The sequence below is a fragment of the Thermobia domestica genome, chromosome 13 (genome assembly GCF_964235325.1).
Source record: "Thermobia domestica chromosome 13, izTheDome1.hap1.1, whole genome shotgun sequence".
NCBI classification, from domain to species: Eukaryota; Metazoa; Arthropoda; class Insecta; order Zygentoma; family Lepismatidae; genus Thermobia; species Thermobia domestica.
In genome coordinates this window covers 55,228,363-55,242,017 of record NC_137466.1, presented here as the reverse complement: position 1 = coordinate 55,242,017, position 13,655 = coordinate 55,228,363, and the positions used below count along the sequence as shown (strand labels likewise).

At 36.1% G+C, this 13,655-nt stretch overlaps 1 protein-coding gene across 4 annotated transcripts in view; it reads right to left on the bottom strand.

The window, feature by feature from the left end:
- Positions 1-13,655, bottom strand: part of LOC145668153 (uncharacterized) — a 1,131,027-nt gene that overhangs the window by 290,556 nt on the left and 826,816 nt on the right. For all 4 annotated transcript variants that reach the window (XM_081735741.1, XM_081735742.1, XM_081735743.1 and 1 more), the window contains one exon: positions 4,726-4,788. In XM_081735741.1, the coding sequence (XP_081591867.1) occupies positions 4,726-4,788 (63 nt within the window). The remainder of the gene's footprint in view (positions 1-4,725; positions 4,789-13,655) is intronic.

The following is a 13,655-nucleotide window of genomic DNA, read 5'->3' as shown; positions in this document are numbered from 1 at the left end:
TTACGCCGAGAATCGACGAAGACACGAATGTTATATTGTATGGAGCTCATAGATATTTTAACCTCCGTTACCTGTAGCAAATCGCGACTGTAGGGAGTCAATTACACTGGTCAAAAGAATAAACTTTTTATGTGTCTCAAGAACTCCGTTAGATGAATTCAATAGTATTTTCAGCGTTGATTTCAAATCTAGTTGTGGTTTCTTTCTGTTACCCAGTTTTGATGAAACAGAGGAGGGAAATCTTACTATGACTTATGAAAGTTAACGTCCCACGATTTAGCCTTTCAGGCTAAGATTATGATGATGATTTAGGCAAGTGAATGATGATCGAAGAATTTGTGGAATGAGAAAGTGGGAGGAAACGGGAGTACCCCAGAAAAATCAAGGACACGATGTTGTCCACCACAAACTTGACCGAGCGGATCCAGAGGGGGGAGCGATCGGCTCCCCAGAAGAGGAAACTTTTTTATTTTATATATAAATAAAACCCATACCAGAGTTTGGAGCTCTTAAAAGTAGCTCTAAGTAGTAGTGTTACAACCCACCGCCCCCTGCAGAAGTCGATTCTGGATCCGCCCCTGGATTAAACCTGGAACCCCATATATCAGATATAAGCGCTACCACTGAGGCATCGTGCCCCCCCCCCCCCACTACGATTTATATAACTAATACATCCAAGAAGGTTCTATTATAATAAAATATGTTTGAAACTAACTTCTAATTTTGTATGTTTGTTTATATAATTTTCGACTGTATTTAGGATCAGGAATATCCCTCCGTGCAAAGTCAGGTATAATTACGTAACATATAAGGAGTTCATTTCCCTTGGTAACGTTTCTTCACTTCTGCAATGACAATGATCGTCATTTAGGGTGTTCAATATTACTGGGAAGAAGTCTATGTGTGAGAGTACGAAGTGTATTTTTTAAATCTCTTGTTTCACCCCAGTTCCTGATATCCAGATAATAATAGGTCGGACACAACATCACAGAAATTGTCGGTCCTATGATAGCCTCCCAAAATCTCTACAGATTCTTGTAAATGCCAGCCATACTTCTATCTTTCCTATCGATCTCATTAAGTTTGTCATTGAATTTCTCATCACGTAACAGTTTCTCGATCTGAGGGTCTACGAAACGAAAATATTCTCTGTGATGATTTTAGGTCACTAGTCCTGGGAAATGAATTTCTCCGATATACGGGTATATAAAACTTCTGCTAGTTCTGTCATTGCTTTTCACGAATTTCTTAATAAAGTTGAGTTTTATGTGTAGAGGAGGTAAGATTTCCCTTTTCCTTGTGAGTTTATGTGTGTTTTTTTTGGGGGGGGGGAGCGATCGACTAAGGGAAGATGCATGACGTCTTTCCCCCCTGCAGTCAGCGAAGTTCAATTCAGCCATTCTTTTCGTTCATATACTGAATTTGAAAAAAAAACTATGGATGACGTACAAATTTCGATAACGGATCCTTATTCAGCATGCAAAACTAAATAAAATAATGCTAATTTCAGCTCTGAGACAAAACCCTTGTTGTCCAGTGTTATTAGACCTCCAAAGTAAGCTGTGTACAAAATAAGGGTAATATTATACGAACGTCTATGTTCGTCCGTTCATTCATTCGTCTGTGACCAGGTAACAGAGCCACGTCAGTAAGAGAAAGCGATAAACTCTTTTCTCATCTAGAATTAGCATCCGAAAAATTCATGTGTCCCCGCGTAGCGTAGTTGCTAACGGCGCGAGCAGTCCCGGGTTCGATTCCCGGTGGGGGCACTCGGTCGAAAACGTGTAAAACGCTTTTTCAGGGCAGTCACCCTGAATGAGGTTTTCCTGGGTTTTCCTCATTCATACCAGGCAAATGCTGGGGTGGTACCTAACTTATAGGTCCCAGATCGCTTCCTTCCTTCCCTTTCCCCAGATTGTGTGCTCGCCGAGGGACGTCATCCCTCAAAACGTGAAGGGCTAAATAGTCTTAGATGCCGAAAACCCACAAATCTAAATCCTAAATCCCCTAATCCAAAAAATTCGTGCTATCTCCGTTTTTACCCCTCTATTGCAAAATGAAATGACATGGAAACTGTCAATTTAATGCTAAACGACTATGCTTATTAGACTAAGAGAGGCAGATTATTAAGACAAGTGAATGGTGATGAAGGAATTGGTGGAATGAAATTGTGGGAGGAAACGAACTAACCCAAGAAAACCCACGTATATGTTGTAGTCTACCACAAACTTACATGATCGAATCAGGGACCCCACGCACCAGAGCTAAGCACTCTTCCAGTGAGTCACCGAGCCCATTCCCTCTGCTGTAACCGGAAGTAATAGACATTACCGTTTCGAGTTTCAATGGTAACCACAATAGAGCAAAAACGATAAAAATATAGCGATAAATGATTTTTTTGAAATATAAATTCAGCATCTCAACAATATACCCCCTTATCTGTCCTCATAAATGTACTAAATATTGATTTAATTTTGAGTTAAGCGTTTATTTCAGCAGCAAGGCTATATGAGACTTGTACCTACAGCTTAACGTGTGATCCGAACTACATGAGCTCCCGCCTTGAATTGAACCTGGGTCTTCAACGCCAAAGGCGAGTACGTTAACCGCTTAATCATAAGGGAGCTTATAACTGTACTAAAACAGGAAGTGACTGAAAGATACTGCAACTTCCGGATTCAATATTTATTCCCAAGTGAATAATTATGTGTATAAAGATACATCAGCGGAATATTAATGTACGTACGCAAGTGAACAATTATGTTTATGAAGGTACAATATGAGGATGCACAGTTCGTATACGTGTGGTATCCGTCATCGTAATTCTTAATCTTATTCACTAAGCTAAATCTAATTTACAGGTTACCACATATCTTTCAGAACCAATGGGAAAGGAACTGACCATCCTACCCCTACTACATATATGTTCTAGTGGTTCCACCTAACGTAAGTGGGCTAGAGTCTGGCTTCGGGAAGAGACAATACAAGATTACCGACGTCCTTTCGTAACCACTTGTGTAGATTTTTCAACCCCTCTCAAATGAAAAAGTTAGATTCGTAATAAACTTGAATCACTGAAAGTTTTATTTTTTATGAAATGTTTTATTTCAGACACACGCACACATCTGATGGTGCAGTATCAGGTAAATATGGTCGATGATACAAATTTTCTGCTCAAATATTATTTACTTAATTTTCAATTTTTTCCTTCTGCTTAGGGATAAACATTTTTATTTAGCAATATTACTTTTCTATTGATTAGAGTCTTCCATATTCTTAACAGTTTATGTAAACGCTCTAATTGCTAATAATAGGTAACAACCTGGTAATTATTTTGTTCGGTTTGGTAATTTAAAAGAAATTATAGATACCTCTCCAAACTGTTGATATCTCACCATCCTAAGAGTTCTGATGAGAAACAAATTATTTCGATATCGCTCCAAACTGCCGATTTTCCACATCGTAAAAGTTCTGATAAGTAATACATTATTTTGATATCGCTTCAAATTGCCGATTTTTTATCATCATAAGAGTTCTGATGAGAAATACATTATTTCGACGCGTTGTTCATAAGGATTTTCATCGTTTTTATTATTACTTGATATTACTCTATTTCGTTGAGAATGACGTCACAATATTAGTGAAAATGATTATGATAATTTTAACACAATATGTGTTTTCCTTTTTTCTTAAAGAAGGAAAAAATGGGTGTTACTTAAATAGTAAATCGCAAATTTAAGAATAAAGATAGCAAATATTCTGTTAAAATTATCATTCTTTGCCTTCTGGTAGCACGAGGAGTTATACTTAGGGGTACTAAGCAGTTTCTACTTTAAATACTTTTTAAGATGTCTTTCCAGTGCTAAGCTACATGTGACAAAAGAACCGAAATACGCACAATCCAAACGAAATCTAAACCAAATCTTTTTTTCGCACAAAATCTAAGAATGCTAATTATTTTGTCAAGAAAAAGCCTCCATTATCTATGTAAATTTAGAATAAAAATATTGCATTCACCTCCATTTTTCCATCAATGAGTTAAAAGAAATAAAAAGAGAGTTCATTAGTTTTCAATTTTGCGATTTAATGAAGTCCTGCAATCAGTATTATGTTCTATGTATAAAAAGCAATCAGCATGCTTATAAGCAGTATTTTTTTTATTATGCCATTCAATGTACTTGATGTGTAGTATTATTACGTAATTTCTATCCTGTTTTTCTCTTTCATTATATTGTTTAAGTTTTATGTGGTCGCTTTATAGTAAAATTGCACTCATAGTGATATAACTATTCTGCGTAAGGGTACATTCGTCAGTAAGTCATCAGCCAGCTTTAGTTACATGTAGGGTTGTTCATAGTTGTTTAGTAGTAAAGGGGAACAGTCAATAGGTTAAAATAAGCGCACTAAAGCTTCCTTATATTCAGTTCTTCAAAGGGACGCTGAAGGTCTACATAGCTTGTAGCATCAAAAGAAGAAAGTAGATAATGGTGTACAATCATCCATAGTATAACAGTTACGAAGCGTGTGCCTTTAGTACAACAGGTTCGGGATTCGATTCCCGGTGGGAAAGTATCAAACACGCCACAATGATTCAAATCTCACTTTAAACTGAAAATGTCTTGTCCTTTATATCCTCGCCACTGATAAAGGAATAAAATAGAAATAGATCAATCAATTAGATAATGGTTGAGTCTATTTTAAGACAAAATAAAGCTTCGTACTTACCAGATAACCACATCGATTTCTTCTTCTTGCGAAACACATCACAACTAAACCAGTCACCATTAACTGAAAAAAAAGAATAGGGATGTTTAAATATATGGTCACTAATATCCAGTTTATGATAATAAAACAGTGATACACAAAGAAATATAACATTTGATTCTTAACTGTTTACTTACGAGAAACCAAAATTAGATTATTTACTAGTTTCGTCGAACAACATTGACGACGACCAACTTCGAAATTACGGAGAAATTACGTTTTGTATGGTTTCTGTTGTATATGTCTTATAAAAGCTGGAGTTCTTTGCTTCCCTGTTTCTTAAATCTGGAGTCGTAAATGAGGCTGTCTTATATGGCAAATGGGTTCTATTTTTTAATTATTATTATTACTGCTCGTTTCTCTGAGAAGCTTCTGGTTATTTGCAATAGAACATCAAAGATTAAACTTTCCATAACACAAAATGAAATGAAATATTTCAGCTTAACGTCCCACGATTATGCTCTTTTAGACTAAGGGAGATGGTAATTGAGGTATGTGAATGATGAAAAATTAGTGGGATGGAACTGGGAAGAAATAGGAGTATCCCGAAAAAACTCATGGACATGATGTTGTCCACCAAAAACTTACCTGGTCGGGGATCGAACTAGAGATCTCACACACCAAAGATAAGCGCTCTACAACCGTGCCTCTCTTTATCATACCTCTCTTGATAAGATCAGAATATTTAGATATTTTCAGTGAATTCAGAATTTGAATTATATTCAACAATGCTAATTTCTTTTATCTCCGAAACTATATTTTGCCTTGCAAACTACCATTGTATATTTTACTCTTATATTTTCCGTTTGTGGTGAAGCGGGGAAAATGGTATAATAGTTTCCCGTTAGTTTACGAATCTCTAAGTTTTTAGTCAGTCGGAACACATCTGGAAATAATGTCAAGTTCAGTTCGAAGCATATGAGTCCTGCCAAGATGACTACTGGCTTCCCCTAAGACACTTTCCTTCTGACTGCTCTATTTGAACCAATCGAGAATGCGGGGCTTACATGTTAGTAAACTACTGCTCATTTTGCTTCGAAATTTCACTATAGCACGAAATCCTTCCCTCATCACACAAAAGTATATTTCTGGGGGAAGCAAATTAATATTTTAGATTTATGTTAAACAAATTTTTATTTGAGCAATATATTATTAATCATAGCTATAATTTAAAATTGACAAATTTAAACAATCACCATTAAACTAAACTCATGTGGTTTGGATGCACGTAAGTTTAGCAAAGCTCTTACACATTTACGACTGAGTGTTCCCACCGGGAATCGAACCTGGAACCGCTCGCATCAAAGGCGAGAGAGCGATTACGCTACGCGGGTCGTTTTTCTAGTTTTTCTATTGATTTATATAGGGAACTGTTACGAATCACCATAGTAGGTCTTGCAAATTGTAATATTAGTCCGTTACGTCACAAGACATATTTCAACTAAAGCGAATTTCTGAAATATTTTCTTGCAACTGACAGCTAAAGATATCATCTCGGATGAATTCGTTGATAGAGTAAACTTACTAATATCCTTATGGGTAATGATGATGGGTACTACCTACATTTCAACCATTCATACAATTTGCATTTCGCGTAACGCTAATATGCAACCCTCGAAACAATTAAAAGTCACAGATTGCATAAACACTGAGGCATAAACAACTATTCTTAATCCTTGTTATGAGTAGAAAGGCAAGTTCATTCATTCATAAATGTATGCTTCCGGGGATCTTCTTTACTGTCTTCAGCAGAGTTTACTTTTGTTTCTACGTAATGAACTAGAATTTTGGTGGTTTGATTTTACTGTTTGTCTCTTCAGATCTATTTAAATATTCTTTATATGTTTGAAAGTTAAATTTTCTTTAACATAATTTTAATATTTTATAACCAAATTTAAATAAAATTGGGTTATAAAGTAAATCTCTTTTTTATCCTCCGGTTTATTGTATACAACGCAAATTCATTTTTAAAAAATGCTCTCTCATGGCTAAGCGGTTAGTGTACGCGTCTTTGGCGTGGTATATCCCAGTTTTGGATTCCCAGCGGGAGTTCATGTTGTTTGGATCCCACGTTAAGCTGTAGGTCTCAAGTCTCATGTGACCTCAACGCTAAACGGGACGCTAAAATAAAAATCAAATCAGTTTTTTTAAAGAAAACGAGGAAAATTTTACTACGCTTGACAAAAAAATCAGTAAAATCGCATCGTTAAAGTTCCAATTCATTTCAAAGAAAATAGAATCATAATTGATCATACAGGTCTAAATCAAAGGGGTAAAATATAATTCATCATATAAGCATAAATCAATGGGATAAAATATAATTCATCATATAAGCATAAATCAATGGGGTAAAATATAATTCATCATATAAGCATAAATCAATGGGATAAAATATAATTCGTCATATAGGCCTAAATCATTAGGAGGAAAATATAATTCATCATATAGGCATAAATCAACGGGGTAAAATATAATTCATCATATAAGCATAAATCAATGGAATAAAATATAATTCATCATATAGGCATAAATCAACGGGGTAAAATATAATTCATCATATAAGCATAAATCAATGGAATAAAATATAATTAATCATTTAGGCATACATCAATGGGTAAAATATAATTCATCATGTAGGCTTATATCAATGGGATTCATCATATAAGCATAAATCAATGGAATAAAATATAATTCATCATATAGGCCTAAATCAATGGGGTAAAATATAATTCATCATACTATCACTTTGAAGAATCGACTTCTCATACTAGACGAGCAACCCTTAAGAAAGTGAAAGAAAAGGGCCAGGAAATTTGAAACACTTGTTTGATCTGCAGTATACACTTCCCGTGATATCTTTTTCAGAAAGAAACTCTACACCATTTGTTAAACAAACTATTCGGCAAGTAATCGGTGCAGTGGTGGTATCGTTCAAGACTTCCAAATGGGAAACCTCGGTTCGATTCCCCGCCAGGTAGTGTGTGTGTGCGAGTCTCGGCGTTTTCCTATCATGTTTTTTCATCTTTCTCTCCCCCCTCTTTCTGTCACTTATATACTTTATGTGCGTGTGCGTGTTCTAGAGTTAAAACTGAGAAAATACTCGATCGACCCGGTCTGGAAAATCTAATTAACTGGAAACTTCGGCGTCGTGTTTTACGTGCCCTGGGAGTAACATCTCTGGTCCTGATCACCTCTTAATGAAATGTTTAAACGGAAGGGAATAAGTAAAATATCTTTTTTTTATCCTCTGGGTTACCGAGTCTCAATCGAATCACCGGGTCACAGCGGGTTTGAATCCTCGATGCAGTGGTGGTCCATAAGGTAACCAACATCAAACTGACCAACGCGGTGACCCGTCCCGTTTGAGCTCTAGCGTGTTCACTGTATCTGTGCAAATTACAACGTTATATTCGCAATAGATGAAATCGACATTGGATATTCGGAACAGATAAATCTTCGGAGATGACTTGAAAATGGCCCCTTCTTTGGTTATTTCAAAACAAAATTTTATTTGTATTAGTCTGACACAAAACTTGTTTATGCTATAATTCAATGCGTTTTATTCGCATTAGAAATGTGAAACATACAAGGTCTGCTACATCTATAAGGAACATCCAATTTTCCTTTTGAACATTTGTAACTTTTCATTATGATACTGTTTGGACTTTTAATATAGGATGTTTCTAATGGAAATTTAGCAGTAAAATAGCACTCACTCATTTATTTTCTTTCTTTTTTGGGTTCAGTTTGGATTAGTAGTTTGCATTGGAAGGTATGACCCACGATACCTACTGGATTTATTAGTATGTATTTCGGAACAATACATCTAATGAACACTACCGAATTCGCAACTGAACCACACAGAAACAAAGCATGTGTTAAACTTCTGATATTATCCTAGATATGTCTCGGGAATCTACAGTTCTACTTTAAGTTGGGTAATTTATTTGACCACCAAATATGGTATTCATTTTGAAAGTGACCTAATGAATGTTTTAAGCATCCTCTATATATTATTATTATTATTATTATTATTATTATTATTATTATTTACAACTAAGCTTCCATCTCTTTATCTTGCATGGGAAACTCGCAAGTCTGCTACGCCACTGGTGTCCCTTATTCTGTGTTTGTCTCTCTTTCCGTTTCGTGTGGATGTTTGTTTTTTGTGCTGTTACGCTTTTTATATTAAGCTCTTACATTATGTAATCGTTTTCTTTTTTTACAAGATATTTTTTGGAGAAAGCAGAGAAGCTGCTTTCCTCTGAAACCTATTTCTTACCGTTCATCTTGTTTGAACTGCTTAAGTAAGATAATTTTGTAACTTTTTATATCATCCATTGCCGTCAGGATAAAAAAAAAAAGTCGTCATTCTTAACAATTTATTTTATTATCTTATTTGCAGTTTGCCACAATGATATATTTGTAACAAAATTGAGGTTTGGTCCAATGCCTTTCTAACTCTCAACCACCCCAACGACCCTATTTTTTGAGTTGCCTACTATTGCAGGAAAGGGAGAATTGCATGTGGGAATGCACTTTTGGAGTCGTCCATACTTTTCATTTAAAATAATCTCAGAACAGCTGTATACATCATTCAAGTACTGTCTCTCACCGAGAATGTATGGCCGGATATTGTAATGTCGAACGCCTCCAAGTATACAGGTTATTTCATATGAATAGTATACTGCATTCGTTCACTCGATGTACACCGCACCATCTTCTTATCCTAAGTGTGTTGTATCTGTTTAGAGTAAACAGAACTTGACATAAATATACAAATCAGTCTTTCAGAGACATTTAATGCATAAAGAACATCAAATTGAAACCCAATAAGTAACAACAGACAGTGTTTCTGGATCCATTTGGAATCATTTTTCTTTCCACTATTCACTACAATTACCAAAAACCAACTACGAGAATCGATGTTGATGAAGCACAAGTATTTTGGTTGGAGACAAGGTTTAAAAAACAACTAACTAAAAAGAACAATTTTAATGAAAATTCGAACTTGTTTATATCTGCATTACTACTATTATTAGTGGGAACTGAATTAATGAGATAATATTCCAGAAGATGTCAAAAACACCAACAAAGCGCGATTGTAGGCATCAACTAAAAAAAAACACCACTACACAAACCGACAAAAATATATGTGCAAACGTTGATGAGAAAAGAAAATAGCAAAAGTTAAACGGAGGCAACAACATGTTCACGATATTTTCTCTACTTTTCTGTATCTGCGTAACAAACTGTTTACCTCCTGCCAACCCCTATCCCAATCTCAGAGAGTCTATTTATAGTTTACATGAATTCACTTCGACGTTATCTAATCACGCAGTTGCTCTCGCTAAATTTGATTGGTGAGCAAGAGACGAGAGAAAATTAAACCGATGACGAAGCTGTAATGAGAAAATGTGTCTGTGAAAGTCATCATTTACGAAACATTCTATAATTAGGTATTCAAAAATGAGATGAGAAATTACGTACGTAAACTTCCTTATCTCCGTGTTTTATACATACAACTCTAACTTTTTCTCAACGACCTGACTACTTGGATGTTTCCAGGGGTAAAAGTGAAGGAAAACGCTCAGGGCGGGGGACGTCGTCCCCACTTCCAAAAATACCTATGTTGTCCCTCCACTTCTTTAAAAAGAAAAAAAACAATGGTCAAAGGTAAGGCACAAGGGACGGCGTGATGTCATACATCCTCCTACCTTCTCAAATCCCCTTTTACCCCTGGATGTTTCAAAAAATACCTTAAATAATAATTTATATTAGTGATGGTTCTTGAAGGAAGTTACGTCAATATAAATTTATATTACTACAACCTAAGAGAAGAAAATCTAGCTAGTGTGCTAATTCTTATATACAATTTTCTACAGCTTCCTTCTTACCTCCACTCGTGGCAATAAACAAAAATTGATTTACCTTCCCTCAACAGCCGCCATTGATTCACATATACAAGTAATAATGTGTGTGATGAAGTTGCAGTTTATCAATTCTTCTCGATCTGTAAGATTCTGCTTGCTTAGTAGGTATCTAAAGCGTTTTTCTGTGCAGACTTTTAGTTCCTGAATTATTTATTAGGATCATGTTGATGGGCCTTATACGGCTGCAATGTTAGTTTACATACTCACGTTTGTTAATCTACATGATAACATTTGAACCAAAGAGAATTTTTGATTTTTTACTTCAACAGGGAGCAATAGCAATTATCGTTCAAGTTCGTTAAATGAAGTCAGTCTGTTAAGATCTTCACGTATAACGCAGGCTGTAAGGGTGTGACTACCCATGTCCCATTTTCTACTATATGTATCAAATTGTAGAATGCTAGTAAAATGAAATGAAATGGTTAAGTTTTACGTCTCATACTTATGCTAAAGGAGACGGTGATGGTAAATGAATAAAATGGTGGAATGAATGAAGTGCGAAGAAATGGGAGAACTTCGAGAAAACTCACGAGCACGGTGTTTGTCCACACAAATCTCACTTGGCGCGAGCTAGAAACGAACCAGGTATCGTACGCACCAGAGATCGGAACGCTTTGCCACTGAGCCACCATGCAAGTCAACTACCGAGTGACTGCTTATTCAGTTGTCTCCGAGCTCTCAGAGATGAAGAACAAGCAATTTCGTAAATCTCTATTTCGTCTCTTGTACAAGTTGCGATGCAGTGCTCACTTGGAACAATGATACGCAATCAAGTTTGTGTGAAACTTGGCAAAAAAATCAGCGGACACTTCTTCAATGGTTCAACAGGCCTTCGAGGATGAGTATTTATCAGAAAAGCAAGTTTACAGAAGGCACGAGGCGTTTTTGGAAGGGCGTGAAGAGGAAGACCACGAAGCCCGCACTGGACTCCCGTCAACTTCTCCAAACAACGAAAATGTGAGTCTTGAAAAAACTTTTCCAAATAGACCGTGGAATGAGTGTTCGTTTAGTGGCCGATATGTTAAATATTCCAAAAACTATCGTCCACAAGATTGTGACCAAAGATTTTCACACAAGAAAATTGCGTAAAGTTTGTCCCAACGACCAAAAATCTCGTTGAATAGAAATTTGTCAAGACGTTTTAGCATGTGTGTTAAAATAACCTTCACTTTTTTGGACGAAGTTATCACGGGTGATAAAACAAGGATATTCCAGTCCCAACTTGGGTCCCACAGACTTTTCCTTTCCTAGTTCGAAATCTCGCTTGAAAGGACATCGTTACAGAACAATTGACGAAGAGAAAGCAGCTTATGAAATGGCTTTTAAACGCACTACCTGTACAGATCTTCCAGGATTCCTTCGCATCCTGGCAATCACGCTGTCGAAGATGTGCCGAAGCATGACGACAATATTTTCAAGAGTTTTAATGTATATGTATTATTGTTCTTATTATTGTGTAAATAAATGCTTGCTAAAATACTTGTAGACTTGGTAACATTACTTTTCGGGCATACCTTCTGCGTGTCAACTAGAAAGACTAGAACAGAAATTGCAGTTTATGGGTTAATCATAAATTTGACGCTATATCTCACTAACCATAGTATCTTGCTAGTATCATGATAGTTTGATTAGTGTATCCTTCAGTATCAGTTTCATGATAATTAGGTGGCATGATTCAAGCACAGTAGCAAATTTTAGGTTTACATGCAAATGCGTTTTTGCGGATTTTCTCGAGAATTACACATAAGGTTTTAGATTTTCAATGTTATATTGTTAAGTTCAATCGGCCTACGTGTCTCATCTTTTGATATTTCTTTCCCATTAAACGCTAATAACACTGTTGAATTTATTTATTTAATCGTATGTCGTAAGTATTCTTTAGTAAAGTTTCCCTGTATGTTTTCTCTTTCTTATCTGACACCCACTCTCTTCTCCAGTTAATTTAATTTTATCTGGTTCTCGACGCTGTTCACATTTCTCTCTTCCTTACCTTCTCGTATCAAAAACATGATCGTCCTCAATTCTCGCCCACTGCTCCCCTTCTGTGTCTCATTCTCTCTTTCCCTCTTCCCACCATTAATATTTCATAATTCTTTGCTCTTTACCGTCCTTAAAGGAAATACTAATATGGTAAATTGCTTAAGAGAAAGAAAACTTTAAAGAATTTTATATCGGCACTACACATGGAAGGGACGAGGAAGCACAGAAGATAGTAATTACCAGAGACAAATAAGGGAATATTAACCCCCTTCGCTGGTTTAGTAGTTAACGCGTGCATCTTTGATGTACGGGGTCCCGGGTTCGATTTGCCGTGAGAAAGCCTTGAAACATGAACGCATTACTGCCGTTCGGATTCCACCTTAAACTGTAAAACTATGTTTCATATAGCCTCGGTGCTGAAAAGAGACGCTAAACTTCAACAAAGAAATAACAACAAATTTTGAGATCTTGAAGTGGCTGACTTCATATGCATTGTAAGAAAACTAGCACAAATCCCCAGAAACTGAATTGAAGTTCGTGATAAAATTGCATTAATTATGGTTATAAATATACACTATACAATTGTGTGCAAAACAAACTTAACAATGAATGTAATATTCGCATCTTGTATCACTCCCAAAATGGCATAGATTGGTGAAAGTTGGTATGATATGGTATGATACCAGAAACAACATAAAGAAACCCATGAGTAGAAAAACAATAATGGCACCTTTATACAAAGGCAATATTTTACACTAAAACCCTGCAACTTATGACGCCTTCCTCCCTTGACATTATAGAAGGAGTCAAAAGTCCTAAGGAGGGTGTGTGATCACCACGGACAGCGAAACATGCTCTGCAACGTGCTCCCATGCTTCTCACAAAATTGGTAATGAGCTGTTGTGGTATGGAGTTCCATTAGGGTGGTCCTTATTTCTCAAGTTGTGTACATCTGAGACCGCACCCCTTATTAATGAG